Source organism: Ctenopharyngodon idella, chromosome 4 (assembly GCF_019924925.1).
Source record: "Ctenopharyngodon idella isolate HZGC_01 chromosome 4, HZGC01, whole genome shotgun sequence".
In the NCBI taxonomy this organism is placed as follows: Eukaryota; Metazoa; Chordata; class Actinopteri; order Cypriniformes; family Xenocyprididae; genus Ctenopharyngodon; species Ctenopharyngodon idella.
Window position 1 is genome coordinate 13,840,093 of NC_067223.1, and position 13,041 is coordinate 13,853,133.

A 13,041-nucleotide genomic window follows, 5' to 3' on the forward strand; every position below is an offset into this window, starting at 1 on the left:
AGTTGAATAAGTGGAGTTTATGAATGGATGTGGGGTCGTGGGGTTGCGATGATCCTGGGCCAAATTGAATCGTTTACATGCAACACCGTCAGTTTCTTAGAATAAATCCAACAGGGAACATGCTGTTAAGACTGTCAGAAAATAAAGAGCGCTGGACAAGCAGCAGAAGCACCTGAATTAATACACGCATAAAAGCTCGTGACAGCAGCCCATTCAACCCAATGTACGTCATGATTAGTAGCGCATGTATGCAGGATAAATATATGCGTACTACTACTACTCATTATTTATTATGACTGTTTTCCACAGTCAACAAATATTCGTGATGTGCATCAGTAATGGAGTTGTTGAACACTTAAAGGCTGCCTTCATTATAAGCTATTAAAATAAAATAATAAAAAATAAAATAAATACATTTTGTAAAGGCACAATTTATATTTGATGACAAAACAAATTCCAAGCATTTAGAAAGATGCCTTTCAATCAAAAGGTTTTAAAAACAATGTTAAACAAATTAAGTAAGGAGTGTCCAGTTTTAATTCAAATAAAACTATAGTATTTATTATTAATATTATTCAGTGCATTAATATTTAATTAGTATACATATATCATCTATGATTTTGGTAGCACTTCATTTTACAGTCCTGTTCCCCATGTACACACTATGTACTTATTAACCCTAAAACTACCCCTAAACCTAGCCTTAACCCATGTAGTTACCTTATATTACCCAGTACTTTCTTAGTACTTAGTTTCTTAGGTAAGTACACTGTAAGTCCATGTAAGTGCAAATACTGTAAAATAAAGTATAAAGTGCAATCATAATTTTATTATAAAATGTATTTAATTTAATTTAATTAAGTTAAAGTTTTAAGTTAAACTCCTGGGTTAATGATTTGGTCAGTTAAGTAGCAGAGAGGGTTGTTAATCAGTTTCAGCTGCTTTGGTGTTAATGAAATTATCAACAGGTGCACTAGGTGGGCAACAATGAGATGACCCCCAAAACAGGAATGGTTTTACAGGTGGAGGCCACTGACATTTTTTTCCCTACTCAATTTTTCTGAATGTTTTTCACTAGTTTTGCATTTGCCTAGTATCAGTGTCACTACTGGTAGCATGAGGCGATACCTGGACCCTACAGAGGTTGCACAGGCAGTCCAACTCCTCCAGGATGTCACATCGATACGTGCCACTGCAAGAAGGTTTGCTGTGTCTCCCAGCATGGAAGAGCATGGAAGAGATTCCAGGAGACAGGCAGTTACTCTAGGAGAGCTGGACAGGGCCGTAGAAGGTCCTTAACCCATCAGCAGGACCGGTATCTGCTCCTTTGTGCAAAGAGGAACAGGATGAGCACTGCCAGAGCCCTACAAAATGATCTCCAGCAGGCCACTGGTGTGAATGTCTCTGACCAAACAATCAGAAACAGACTTAATGAGGGTGGCCTGAGGGCCCGACATCCTCTAGTGGGCCCTGTGCTCACTGCCCGGCACCGTGGAGCTCGATTGGCATTTGCCATTGAACACCAGAATTGTGCTTTTCAGATGAGAGCAGGTTCACCCTGAGCACATGTGACAGACGTAAAAGGGTCTGGAGAAGCCGTGGAGAATTTTATGCTGTAACATCGTTCAGCATGACCGGTTTGGTGGTGGGTCAGTGATGATCTGAGGAGGCATATCCCCAGACCTCTATTGGTTAGACAATGGCACCCTGACTGCCATTAGGTATCGGGATGAAATCCTTGGACCCACTGTCAGACTCTACGCTACTGCAGTGGGTCCTGGGTTCCTCCTGGTGCACGACAATGCCCGGCCTCATGTGGCGAGAGTATGCAGGCAGTTCCTGGAGGATGAAGGAACTGATACCATTGAATGGCACCCACACTTGCCTGACCTAAATCCAATAGAACACCTCTGGGACATGTTTTGGTCCATCCGATGCCGCCAGGTTGCACCTCAGACTGTCCAGGAGCTCAGTGATGCCCTGGTCCAGATCTGGGAGGAAATACCCCAGGACACCATCTGTCATCTCATTAGGAGCATGCCCCGACATTACCCAGTCCATATCAGTATAGATACCCAGCATGATATTTTTCCCCATTGAGATCTGATGTGTTTTCAAAGTGTTCCTTTAATTTTTTGAGCGGTTTATATATAACATTAATTTTAAGTATACCATAAAATATACATGTTATATACAGATTGCTATATACATGTTATTTGCCAGATTTTGTACGAAAAAAGCACTAACTGTAAAACAGAATCTTCAATCAGTCCAATACATTTTCAAATGACCATTATGTGCATAACATGCCACCTAGTGGAAAACAGGAGCAGTTACTGTAACTGAATTGGCACTTCTCAAGTATTAGTTTTACAGGCTGTGCTGTGAAGTGTTGTTACAAGAGAACATCTGCAACAAAATACATCCAACAACAAAAAATAATCTGCTGCTTTTCTGTTGTGTAATGCAGCCTAAGTCTCTGTAATTTATTTCTGAGCAATAAAACTTAATCTGAGGAAATGCTGTGCTTATCCAAAGCTTGAATGAGCCGGGGTGGAGGGCAGAGCTGTTTGTGTGGTTTTGTTTGATTAACTTTTATTCTCTTCACTCAGGTTTCATAATCACGTTACATGTTCTGCATTTGTCTGCATTTAAATCAACGGTCCGCTCTCCATACAGTCAGTGGGGAGGAAACGCCGAATACAGTGTTGCATAACCTAATCAATGTTGCCTAAGTTACCTGTAAACCTCTTTAGGGTTTTAGCAGGGGATGAATGTCAGTAACACTTAAATCTTCAAACACTGAACAAGCAGTCAGAAGAAGCGCTGCTCCTGCATGAGGCTGTGAAAAGACCATGTTCTTCACGACACAATGCTGAAGATTAAGTGCTGTCCTCCTCTTGAGGAGGACAGCACTTGTAATGAAAGCATTACAGCACTCTGTAATGAAAGCATTACAGAGGCTTAAAAGACCGGCCGAGGTGTTTGATTAATCAAGGGGCTCGTTGAACAATCCGTAATTCATGCTGAAGAAGTCTAACATTGAGAGTGTGGAGTGTGGAATATAAAGACTGTTTGCTCAGATGAGTTGAGAGTCTGATTGTTTCCCTCTCTGGGAAAACACACACAGATCAGAAGGGTCACAGCTAGAGAAAGAGGAGTCTGTCACCAACATCACGGCCACTGTCAGCTCTGAAGGAGACAGCTGTGAGTGAGTGACATGCTGCACTAATAGTGTTTATAACCTTCAGAATAAAATGGACAAGAAGGAATGAAGGAATAAGGTGATTTAAGACAAAATAGACACTTTTTGACAGACCCAGTGTCCCAGAGGAACTGAACTGAATGAACTGAACGAGCAGTAGCGAACATTGTCATGTGTAAGGTAGATTTTAGAGGTCGAAAGCTTTGTGTGATAACTAATATATATTTTTTTAGAAACTGAAAGATTAAGGCATAAATTAATATAATGAAGTACAAGAATGTCATCATTATCAGATCAGACATTGTTAGGTAGTCAGGAGGTAGCGCATTATGGGGAATGTTGTCACAATAAACTAGCTCTTTATTGACACTGAATAATCAATTTGTTTGGAATATGATATTATATATATATATAGAGAGAGAGAGAGAGAGAAAGAGAGAGAGACAGATAGATAGATAGATAGATAGATAGATAGATAGATATAAATATAAAAATAACAATTTGATTATTCCGTATATATATATATATATATATATATATATATATATATATATATATATAATTTTAACTATACCATAAAATAAAAATTACACAATTATAATTAATATATTAATTTATTTACAGCCATTTATTATGACTAAATATAATTTATAAAATTTATATTACCTTTATTGTATATTTATTTATTTGTTTATTTATTCATAAATATTATATATATATATATATATATATATATATATATATATATTTAATTTATATTATATTAATATAAAATAATATTACCTTTATTTATATTACCTTTATATATATACATTTTTTATTATGTGGTATAGTTAAAATTATATATATATATATATATATATTATTTTAACTATACCATATAATAAAAATTACACAATTATAATTCATATATTAATTTATTAATAACCATTGATGTTCATTTACAGTCGTTTATTAAATGTTTTCTTTATTGTGTGTGTGTGTGTGTGTATATATATATATATATATATATATATATATATATATATATAATATATATTTATTTTATATTATATTAATATAAAAATTATATTACCTTTATTTATATTATCTTTATATGTGTGAGTGTGTGTGTGTGTGTGTGTGTGTGTTCAAAATTGACAGTAAATAAATATATAATGTTAAACAAATAAATGTCGCCTTGGTGAGCAGAAGATCTTACTAACCCCAAACCTTTGAAACCAGAAGTGTGGCTCCTTCAAAACATGCCATACTTCCTTTTCTGTTATATGTTTGAAATTAATTTAGATGACTTTACTACCAGTATTATAAAAATTAGGAAAATGTGGAAAACATTTGTGTTTTTGAAAAATATGATGTAATTGGAATTTTAGTTTGGAGGATTCAATTCACCAAAATTATTAACTAATTATTAGTTTATTTTATTAACTAAAACTAACTAGTAAATATGCCACCACTTTAAAGCCACTGTCATGTAATCACGTGAGAGTGAGTGAGAGAGAGGGAGAGAGAGAGAGAGGTGCATATGTACATGAGGATGTGTGAGCGCATAAATAACTGCAGCTCTGCCGTGTGTTGTATTACGCAAGCGGATCATAATCAGCAGCGGAGCTGCAGCACCGAGCGCAGTGACAAGCAGCTTACGGAGGACAAACACACAGCTGCACTGCATGAGAGGGGATGGAGTCAGCGTAACTCCCTCCCTCCCTCTCTCTCTGTGTGCCTGATCCTCTGGAGGAGCGAGCAGCCTGCTGTTGGAAGCGCAGGAGAGTCTCTGGAGTCACCAAGGACCGGTGGATATGACCGACTGACATTCACACTTTCTTTCTCATTTTTTAACCCCAGACTTCAATGGCTTTGAAAGAGAGCCTGCTCACCTGGGGTTTCCTGCTGTGGTCAATAACGTGGAGCTCGGCTCGGACTTTTACGCCACATGAAGGGTCTTCGGTCAGTCCCATTTTTCATCGAACTACTCCACCTGACACAGAGAGGGGGATGAACAGCACTGAGGCTCCCACGAACAATTACACAGGTGTGTACAACAACACTGTACTTTCATAATGATCTAATAGTGCTATGCAAAAAAATGAGCAGTTCTGTCCAAAAAGTTGCATGTGTTGTAGTGCATGTTTGAGAACTGGATGGCATTTTAAATGTATTTTTTGCATAACTTTTTCATAAAGAGCATACTCACCGTGCAGCATTTACAGTACACATCTTTGTTATACCTGCAAAAACACACAAATATATAAATTAATACACATACTTTCTCCTGGAATTCACGTGTTGGCTTTAAAAAGCAAAATCTTCTTAAGGGTTTACACACAAACAGAGCTTTCATAATAAATGCTCCATGATCAACAGAGCAAATCAGATCAGCCTGAACTGTATATAACTCAGATTTTTAATATGATTGGAGAACATATAAAGTAAGGCTCCAGGCTCGCATACTTTGCAAATAGTTTATTGATGTCTTCTGACCTAAAGTCAATATGTGTGACGGATTTGTGGGGCTCTGAGCTGGACAGAGAAAGAGGGCATTATCAAGCTGTAATGTGTAATATATTAGTTTGATTGCAGAGGGCGATTCTTTAATTTATCTGTGGAAGAAAAGACACCGACGTACCCGAACCATCCACAGGTGTCAGTTACCTTGAGGTTTCTTCCACAGGTGAAACAAAGGACGCTTTTTGCCACGTGGCAATGGCGAGCTGTGGGATAGTCCTTGGCAGTTTGTCAGTTCCGTTACAGGGTTGCCAGCTTTGAAAGTGAAATGGAGGGGGTTTATCACTACTGTGGCCGTGACAGAATTTGCCCTGCTTTCAGTGCACTGCAAACCTAAGAGTCTTGAGCAGATCTCTCATGCACGGGTCATTTTTCATCCTATAGAATTGCTATGAAGAAAAAGAGATATTTAGTATAAAGGCAAAGGCTATTTTAAGGACATTAAAGGGATGGTTGATTATGATTTCAGTTTTTTAACTTTAGTTAGTGTGTAATGTTGCTGTTTGAGCATAAACATCTGCAAAGTTACGACGCTCAAAGTTCAATGCAAAGGGAGATACTTTCTTTTACAGAAATCGCTTTTTAAGGACTACAACAAACGGTTGGCAGGAACTACAACAAGCTTCTTCTCGGGTTGGTGACATCACTAACCCTAAAATTTACATAAACCCCTCCCCCGAGAACACGCAACAAAGAGGGTGAGTCCATGTTGGGCTGCTTTAGAGAAGAGGAAGAGTTGTTGTAGTAGAGTGTTGTTGCCATATCGTCATTTTACACCGGACTGCTTCACAAACAAGGGTCAATTCAACGCTGGATTTGCACAAAAGATTAACATGACGGCACATGCTAGTCGATGAGTTGAATCAACTCCACAGCAACTACATAAATTTATCCACTAACCATTCAGAAACGTCCAGTTTCATTCTAAAAGTTGTAACTTCTTCCTGAGTCTCTCCATCAGTGTCCGACTCCGGTTTGAACAATGTAAGGCTGAACGCCGTTACTGACAATCCTCATTTTGGCTGTGTGAGATTCTCCAGCTTTGTTGTTGTTGAAGCGCGAGCTGTTAAAGCTCCGCCCTCTTCTGGAAAGCGTGTCGGGAGCTGCAGCTTATTTGCATTTAAAGGGATACACACAAAAACGGCGTGTTTTTGCTCACACCCAAATAGGGGCAAATTTGACAAGCTATAATAAATGATCTGTGGGGTATTTTGAGCTGAAATTTAATTAATAATAATAACAATAATAATACATTTGTAATTTTTTCATTTCATGTTTTCATTGTAGAATAAAGAAAAGTCGTAACCAAAAAATATGAGCACATTAAAGTAATAAGAATTTGGGAGAAAATTAATTGCAATGATAATAATGCAAATAATCGTAATGCATAATGTATTTCCTTTATGAAAAATATAAAAACTAGGACACCAGTAAAGTTGTTCCATTCACTCCAAGTCACCTATCTACCTGCAACACAATCACAGAGGCTTTCACGTCACTTCTTTAAAGGGATTACTTAATGTGTTAAAGAGAGAAAGCTAGTACTCACAGAAATAGCTCGTGAGGGCGGCAGAGTTAGAATTACACCTTAAAAATGCACAGCGGGAAAAGTTGTACCACACTCTTCTTAAAGTTACATAATCATGTATTGACAAACTGATCCTCTCAAACTATCCCACTGGAGAATATCTGTGGTATTATGGCAGTGCAGGTTCAGGAGCGTGTGGTCAGCCTGCATCATCACAGCCTCCTCGGCTGCAGGGACTTGTGGGTGATCAATTTTTAATGTACGGCCCTATGCTTTATTTAATCATGTTCTATTCTAGGAGAACCTCTCTGGTGCGACCCTTGGGGAGTATGGGATTGAGAGTGAGACGGAAGGGAGGGGAGAAAAAAAAGTGACAGTTGAGTTATTTATTTATTTTGCCATGGAGTCGGATTGCTTAATGCTAGCAATGGGCTTTGGCGTGAGCAGCATTGCCATGCCAGCTAAGCCGGGCTTAATGAGACCAGCAAAGGACTCTGTGGAGTCGAACTGGTGTGAACAATAAACACGATCAAGTGTACCCTGCCAGCTTAATCACACTGACTCCAACACAGTCAATATGAGCTCAATTTTACTGTATATTGACAATGGAGATGGACAGTGCAGTGATGAAGACTCGGTAGGAGAAGACAGAAGACACTGAATCTTCTGTGGGAATGCAGAGAGACTGAAGGAGAGGTGGATTATGGGATAGAGCGAGGGAGAAAATACCTCATGGGTCCCGATAGAAAGAGAGAAGGAAAAATGCTTTCATCTGAACCCTTGAGAATAACTAAGTACTGTTAACTAAGTCCCAGGAAAACATTTCTTGCACAGACAGATTTAAAGCTGTCATTTTGATGGAAAACATGAGCGCTGATATTGTGATTACTGATATTTATTATGTATACTTATTTATTTATTATTTATTAAATAAAAATAAAAATAAAAAATATTTTTTTTGTAGGATAAAATATATCTTTTTTTGTTAACAGAAATTGACAATATTGTTATATTAAATTAATTAACCACGATTCGGTTTGTGAACTGTATGTATTTTGATTAAAAACAAGTTATTGATTTTTCATTATTAGTTATAGATTTTATAGTAATTTCAAAGTTTTTTGGTTTTGGTTTGTTTTTTAGCATTTGAATTTAGATTAGATTTGCATTTTAATATATTTTATAATATATATATATATATATATATATATATACATATATATATACATATATATTTATTTAAATACATTTATGTCATCCTGCGGCCCCCTTGGTAATTTGCTGAGGCCCCCTAGTAGGCCCTGCCCCCTGTTTGAGATCTATAGTATTAATTAATTAATTTGGTTGCTAGAGTGTTCTGGGCGGTTGCTAGGCGGTTGCTATGGTGTTCTGGGTGGTTGCTAGGTGTCTTTTCTTCCTTCATCCTTTACCTGGCGAAAATATTAAGTCTAATTTTGCGGGTTGAATTTTATATATAATATATACATTTTTGTATAGTTTTTAGTCTTTTAAAAAGGCATCTGAAATAATGCTCTAAGTGCATTATTACTAAGTTGCATTCTGTTCTATTCTATTTAATTTAGTCCAATCATGAAAAAGTGGTAGCCATAAGTTCTATTCTATTCTATTCTATTCTATTCTATTCAGTCCAATCATGAAAAAGTGGTAGCAACAAGTTGTATTATATTCTATTCTATTTGATTTAGTCCAATTATGAAAAAGCAAAACCAACAAGTTCTATTCTATTCTATTCTATTAGATTTAGTCCAATCATGAAAAAGCAAAACCAACAAGTTGCATTCTATTCTATTATTTTATGTGCTTGATTAATTGCAATCGTGAAAAAGTGGTAGCAAGAAGCTGCATTCTATTCTAATCTATTCTATTCTGATTTAGTACAATCATGAAAAAGCGGTGGCCATAAGTTCTATTCTATTCTATTCTATTCTATTTGGTTTAGACTAATCATGAAAAAGTGACAGCAACAAGTTGCATTCTATTCTATTCTGTTCTATTCTATTTAATTTAGTTCAATCATGAAAGAGCAAAACCAACAAGTTCTATTCTATTCTGTTCTATTCTGTTTGATTTAGTCCAATCATGTAAAGCGAAACCAACAAGCTGCATTCTATTCTATTCTATACTGTGCTTCATGAAAAAGCAATAGAAACAAGTTGCATTCTATTCTATTCTATTCTATTCTGTTCTGTTCTGCTCTGTTCTATTCAGTCCAGTAATGAAAAAAGCAATAGAAACAAGTTGCATTCTATTCTATTCTATTCTATTCTATTCTATTCTATTCTATTCTATTCTATTCTGTGTTTGATCCAAGTGTATGTTGAAGTCTTAACACATTTAAAAATGGTTTCTAACCATCTGTTTGTCTCTTTTGCAGTCCTGAGCTGCGCATCGCTGCTGCCCCCACGGCGAGGTTCTTTCTATGTAGAGAAGGGCAGTGGGATGTCCGTGGGCACGGTGTTGGCGTTCTGGTGCCTCGAGGGGTACCAGCTGGTGGGCAGCGAGAAAATCACCTGTGTCCTGCGCAGCAACACCGCTCAGTGGAGCAACTACCCGCCTGACTGCGAGGGTCTGTGTTCACTGCCATCATTTCTGTTTTAAAGAGATAAAAACAGTTAAGAAATGCACTCCTGCTAATTCAATCCCAGATTTTCAATGTGGACTATTGTGTAAATGTGGTAGCCATTCCCAAACCAGAGGACCGCGGGCTGAGAGTGGCCGTGCTGGCATCGGTAGTGAGCAGCATCGTCATCCTCGCCATGTCCGTGTCCTTCATTATCTGCTGCCTGCAGGAGCGCATGAGCAAAGGAAGGGCAGAACGGACAGACGGACGGGGGAGGTATGCACGTTCATACACACTGGGGAAGAAGAGACAAGGCAACCTAAAATAGGATGCTAATGATTTTCTCTGACTTTACAGAATGAGAGACAAGCGCAAATCATCCTGGAGGAGTGAGTGCTGGCTGGAGAGAGATGAAGGAGACTGGGAAGCTTTTCCTCCACCTAAAATTTACAATCTTTCCCAGCACCTTGACCCCCATTTGACCCCTGAGAGCCTAGTCTATATGGGGGGACTGGCTGGTTATGATAACCGCGGCTATCAGAGGTGAGAAATGGTGAATTGTTAAATTAGCTTAATTGTATTTACATGTGTTTCTATGTGACATTAATAGAAAAAAATCATCTAAAAAATCTGCCATTTTTTTCAAGATTCTTTGCTGAATAGAAGGTCCAAAACTACATTTATGTGAAATAGAATTTTTTGTTACATTATAAATGTCATTTTCATTTTTAATGCATTCTTGCTGAATAAAAGTTGCATTCTATTCTACTCTGTTCTATTCTGTTTAAGTCCAATCATGAAAAAGCAAAACCAACAAGTTCTATTCTATTCTATTTGATGTAGTCCAATAATGACAAAGCGAAACCAACAAGTTCTATTCTATTCTATTCAGTCCAGTCATGAAAAAGTGGTAGCAACAAGTTGCATTCTATTCTATTCTATTCTATTCTATTCTATTCTTTTTAGTCTAATCATGAAAAAGTGGTAGCAACAAGTTGCATTCTATTCTATTCTATTCTATTATATTCAGTCATGAAAAAGTGGTAGCAACAAGTTGCATTCTATTCTATTCTATTCAGTCCAATCATGAAAAAGCGAAACCAACCAGTTCTATTCTTTTCTATTCTATTTAGTCCCATCATGAAAAAGTGGTAGCAACAAGTTGCATTCTATTCTATTCTATTTAGTCCAGTCATGAAGAAGTGGTAGCAACAAGTTGCATTCTATTCTATTCTATTCTATTCTATTCTATTCTATTCTTTTTAGTCTAATCATGAAAAAGTGGTAGCAACAAGTTGCATTCTATTCTATTCTATTCGGTTCTATTCTATTCTATTATATTCAGTCATGAAAAAGTGGTAGCAACAAGTTGCATTCTATTCTATTCTATTCAGTCCAATCATGAAAAAGCGAAACCAACAAGTTCTATTCTTTTCTATTCTATTTAGTCCAATCATGAAAAAGTGGTAGCAACAAGTTGCATTCTATTCTATTCTATTTAGTCCAGTCATGAAGAAGTGGTAGCAACAAGTTGCATTCTATTCTATTCTATTCAATCCAATCATGAAAAAGTGGTAGCTAGCAACAAGTTCTATTCTGTTCTATTCTATTCTATTTAGTTTAATCATGAAAAAGCGAAACCAACAAGTTCTATTCTATTCTATTTAGTCTAATCATGAAAAAGTGGTAGCAACAAGTTGCATTCTATTCTATTCTATTTTATTCTATTTTATTCTATTCTATTCTATTCTATTCTATCCAATCATGAAAAAGTATTAGTACCAAAAAAATAATTCTTTCTGACCACAAACTGTGCTTGTTTTGCAGGAGTCAGGAAAACCTCCTAAAAGCTCCTCTTCCTGGGCTTTACCGTACGGAAAGTCAGATGTACCCTCATGTGGTCCTGCAGAGGGTGCCCACACCCACTGTACCGACTGCACCCAGTGCGCCCGTCTACCTCCGCCTCTCCACCCCTCCGCCCACAGAAAGCCCCACTGAACAGCCCGCTCTGCCACCGTACCCCAGTGCCACTCCACAGTGTCTGTGGCCATAGCAACACATTTCTGAGTATTCAGAACTTTTACAACTGTCTCCATGGCCACGGATTACGGCCCCTACATGCAAACGGCTCCTGTAGGGTGACTGGGGTTCAGAAAAGCAAGAGAAATTATGGACTCAAGCTAGAGCCACCTAGATCTCTACACAGTACTAGATCTAGACGTTGGACCATGTGTGGGTCTCTGTGTAGTAATTACATTTAATATGTTGCATATGTAAGAACATTTCTGAACGACTCTAAACAGGCCCTTTGTGTAGTTTCCTGGAGAGGAAAGTTAGTGGTACTCCATACTGGTACTGTGATCCACTCCAGGTTTTATTTTCAGCTTATTTTTGTGGCAAAGGTTCAGACTATTTGCACACACTCACTAAAATTTAAAAATCCCACCATTTAAGGTCACATTAGAGCATAATTTTAATATTTTTATGTTTTTTATGGGAGTATAGGAGAATTGTGTTGATGTCCTGATTACGGACAGGCATTGGGATCTCATAAACTTATGATACTTAACTTGATTTTGTTTAAAACAAAACAAATAAAAAGATTAAAATTATTATCTGTCTTGTATTTTTTTTTATTGCTCGCTATTTCTAGCCTCTCAGAAAATGACCTACCCTACCTTTAAAGTTATATTATAAAACTTTTGGCGACATGCGAATGCTGTAATGTGTGGCAGTTCAGTTAATTGCTCCCAGGTTCATTTATACTCCACATCAATAAGAAATGGAAACGTTTGCTCAAAACTGACTTGCCTCTACGTCCACAAGATGGCGCAATGGTTCCACAATCATTTTAGACTGCACGCTTGTGGCTTTGACCACAAAAGCGGTCATGAAAGAGTAAGCGCACTCTTCTCTTACATTAAACCGCAATCCAATCTTAGACACCCATCTTTCCTCCTCAAATGAAAAGGGCATCTTTTGTTTCTACATTATTATACAGTATATATAGTTCAATCAAAAAAAAATAATATTATTTACTCACCTACAAGTCTTTCCAAACACCCGTTTCTCCCTGTAACACAAAAACATTTTTATATTCATTTATTTTTCCTTTTTTATCTTTTGTGATTGTTGCATGATGTATATATTCCTCTCATAACAAAGAACCAAGCCATGCTGCACTATTTATAAAGGTGGCTGCGCATGCGCAACGAGAGCGCT

At 37.2% G+C, this 13,041-nt stretch overlaps 1 protein-coding gene and 1 long non-coding RNA gene across 2 annotated transcripts; one reads left to right on the forward strand and one right to left on the reverse strand.

Annotated features, from left to right (window-relative positions):
• The first annotated feature begins 4,774 nt into the window (after window positions 1-4,774).
• Window positions 4,775-12,431, forward strand: zgc:162331 (uncharacterized protein LOC793007 homolog). Its single transcript, XM_051890106.1, has 5 exons — window positions 4,775-5,237; window positions 9,634-9,825; window positions 9,939-10,095; window positions 10,177-10,362; window positions 11,647-12,431. Exons 1-5 carry the CDS (start codon window positions 5,057-5,059, stop codon window positions 11,870-11,872), a joined length of 942 nt encoding a protein of 313 aa, XP_051746066.1. The 5' UTR covers window positions 4,775-5,056; the 3' UTR covers window positions 11,873-12,431.
• On the reverse strand, window positions 5,072-13,000 carry LOC127510526 (uncharacterized). The gene is made up of 4 exons (XR_007929663.1): window positions 12,863-13,000; window positions 9,612-10,114; window positions 5,400-5,433; window positions 5,072-5,183 (listed from the first exon to the last, which is right to left on the reverse strand). It is a non-coding gene; the product is annotated as an uncharacterized LOC127510526 (long non-coding RNA).
• Window positions 13,001-13,041: the final 41 nt, after the last annotated feature.

What these genes read in the sequence shown, in the direction of transcription:
- zgc:162331 (XM_051890106.1), top strand. Translation starts at nt 5,057, where the DNA reads ATGGCTTTGAAAGAGAGCCTGCTCACCTGGGGTTTCCTGCTGTGGTCA. An exon ending in TCCCACGAACAATTACACAG is followed by an intron (nt 5,238 to 9,633) that starts GTGTGTACAACA and finishes TCTCTTTTGCAG; the next exon opens with TCCTGAGCTGCGCATCGCTG. An exon ending in CGGACAGACGGACGGGGGAG is followed by an intron (nt 10,096 to 10,176) that starts GTATGCACGTTC and finishes CTGACTTTACAG; the next exon opens with AATGAGAGACAAGCGCAAAT.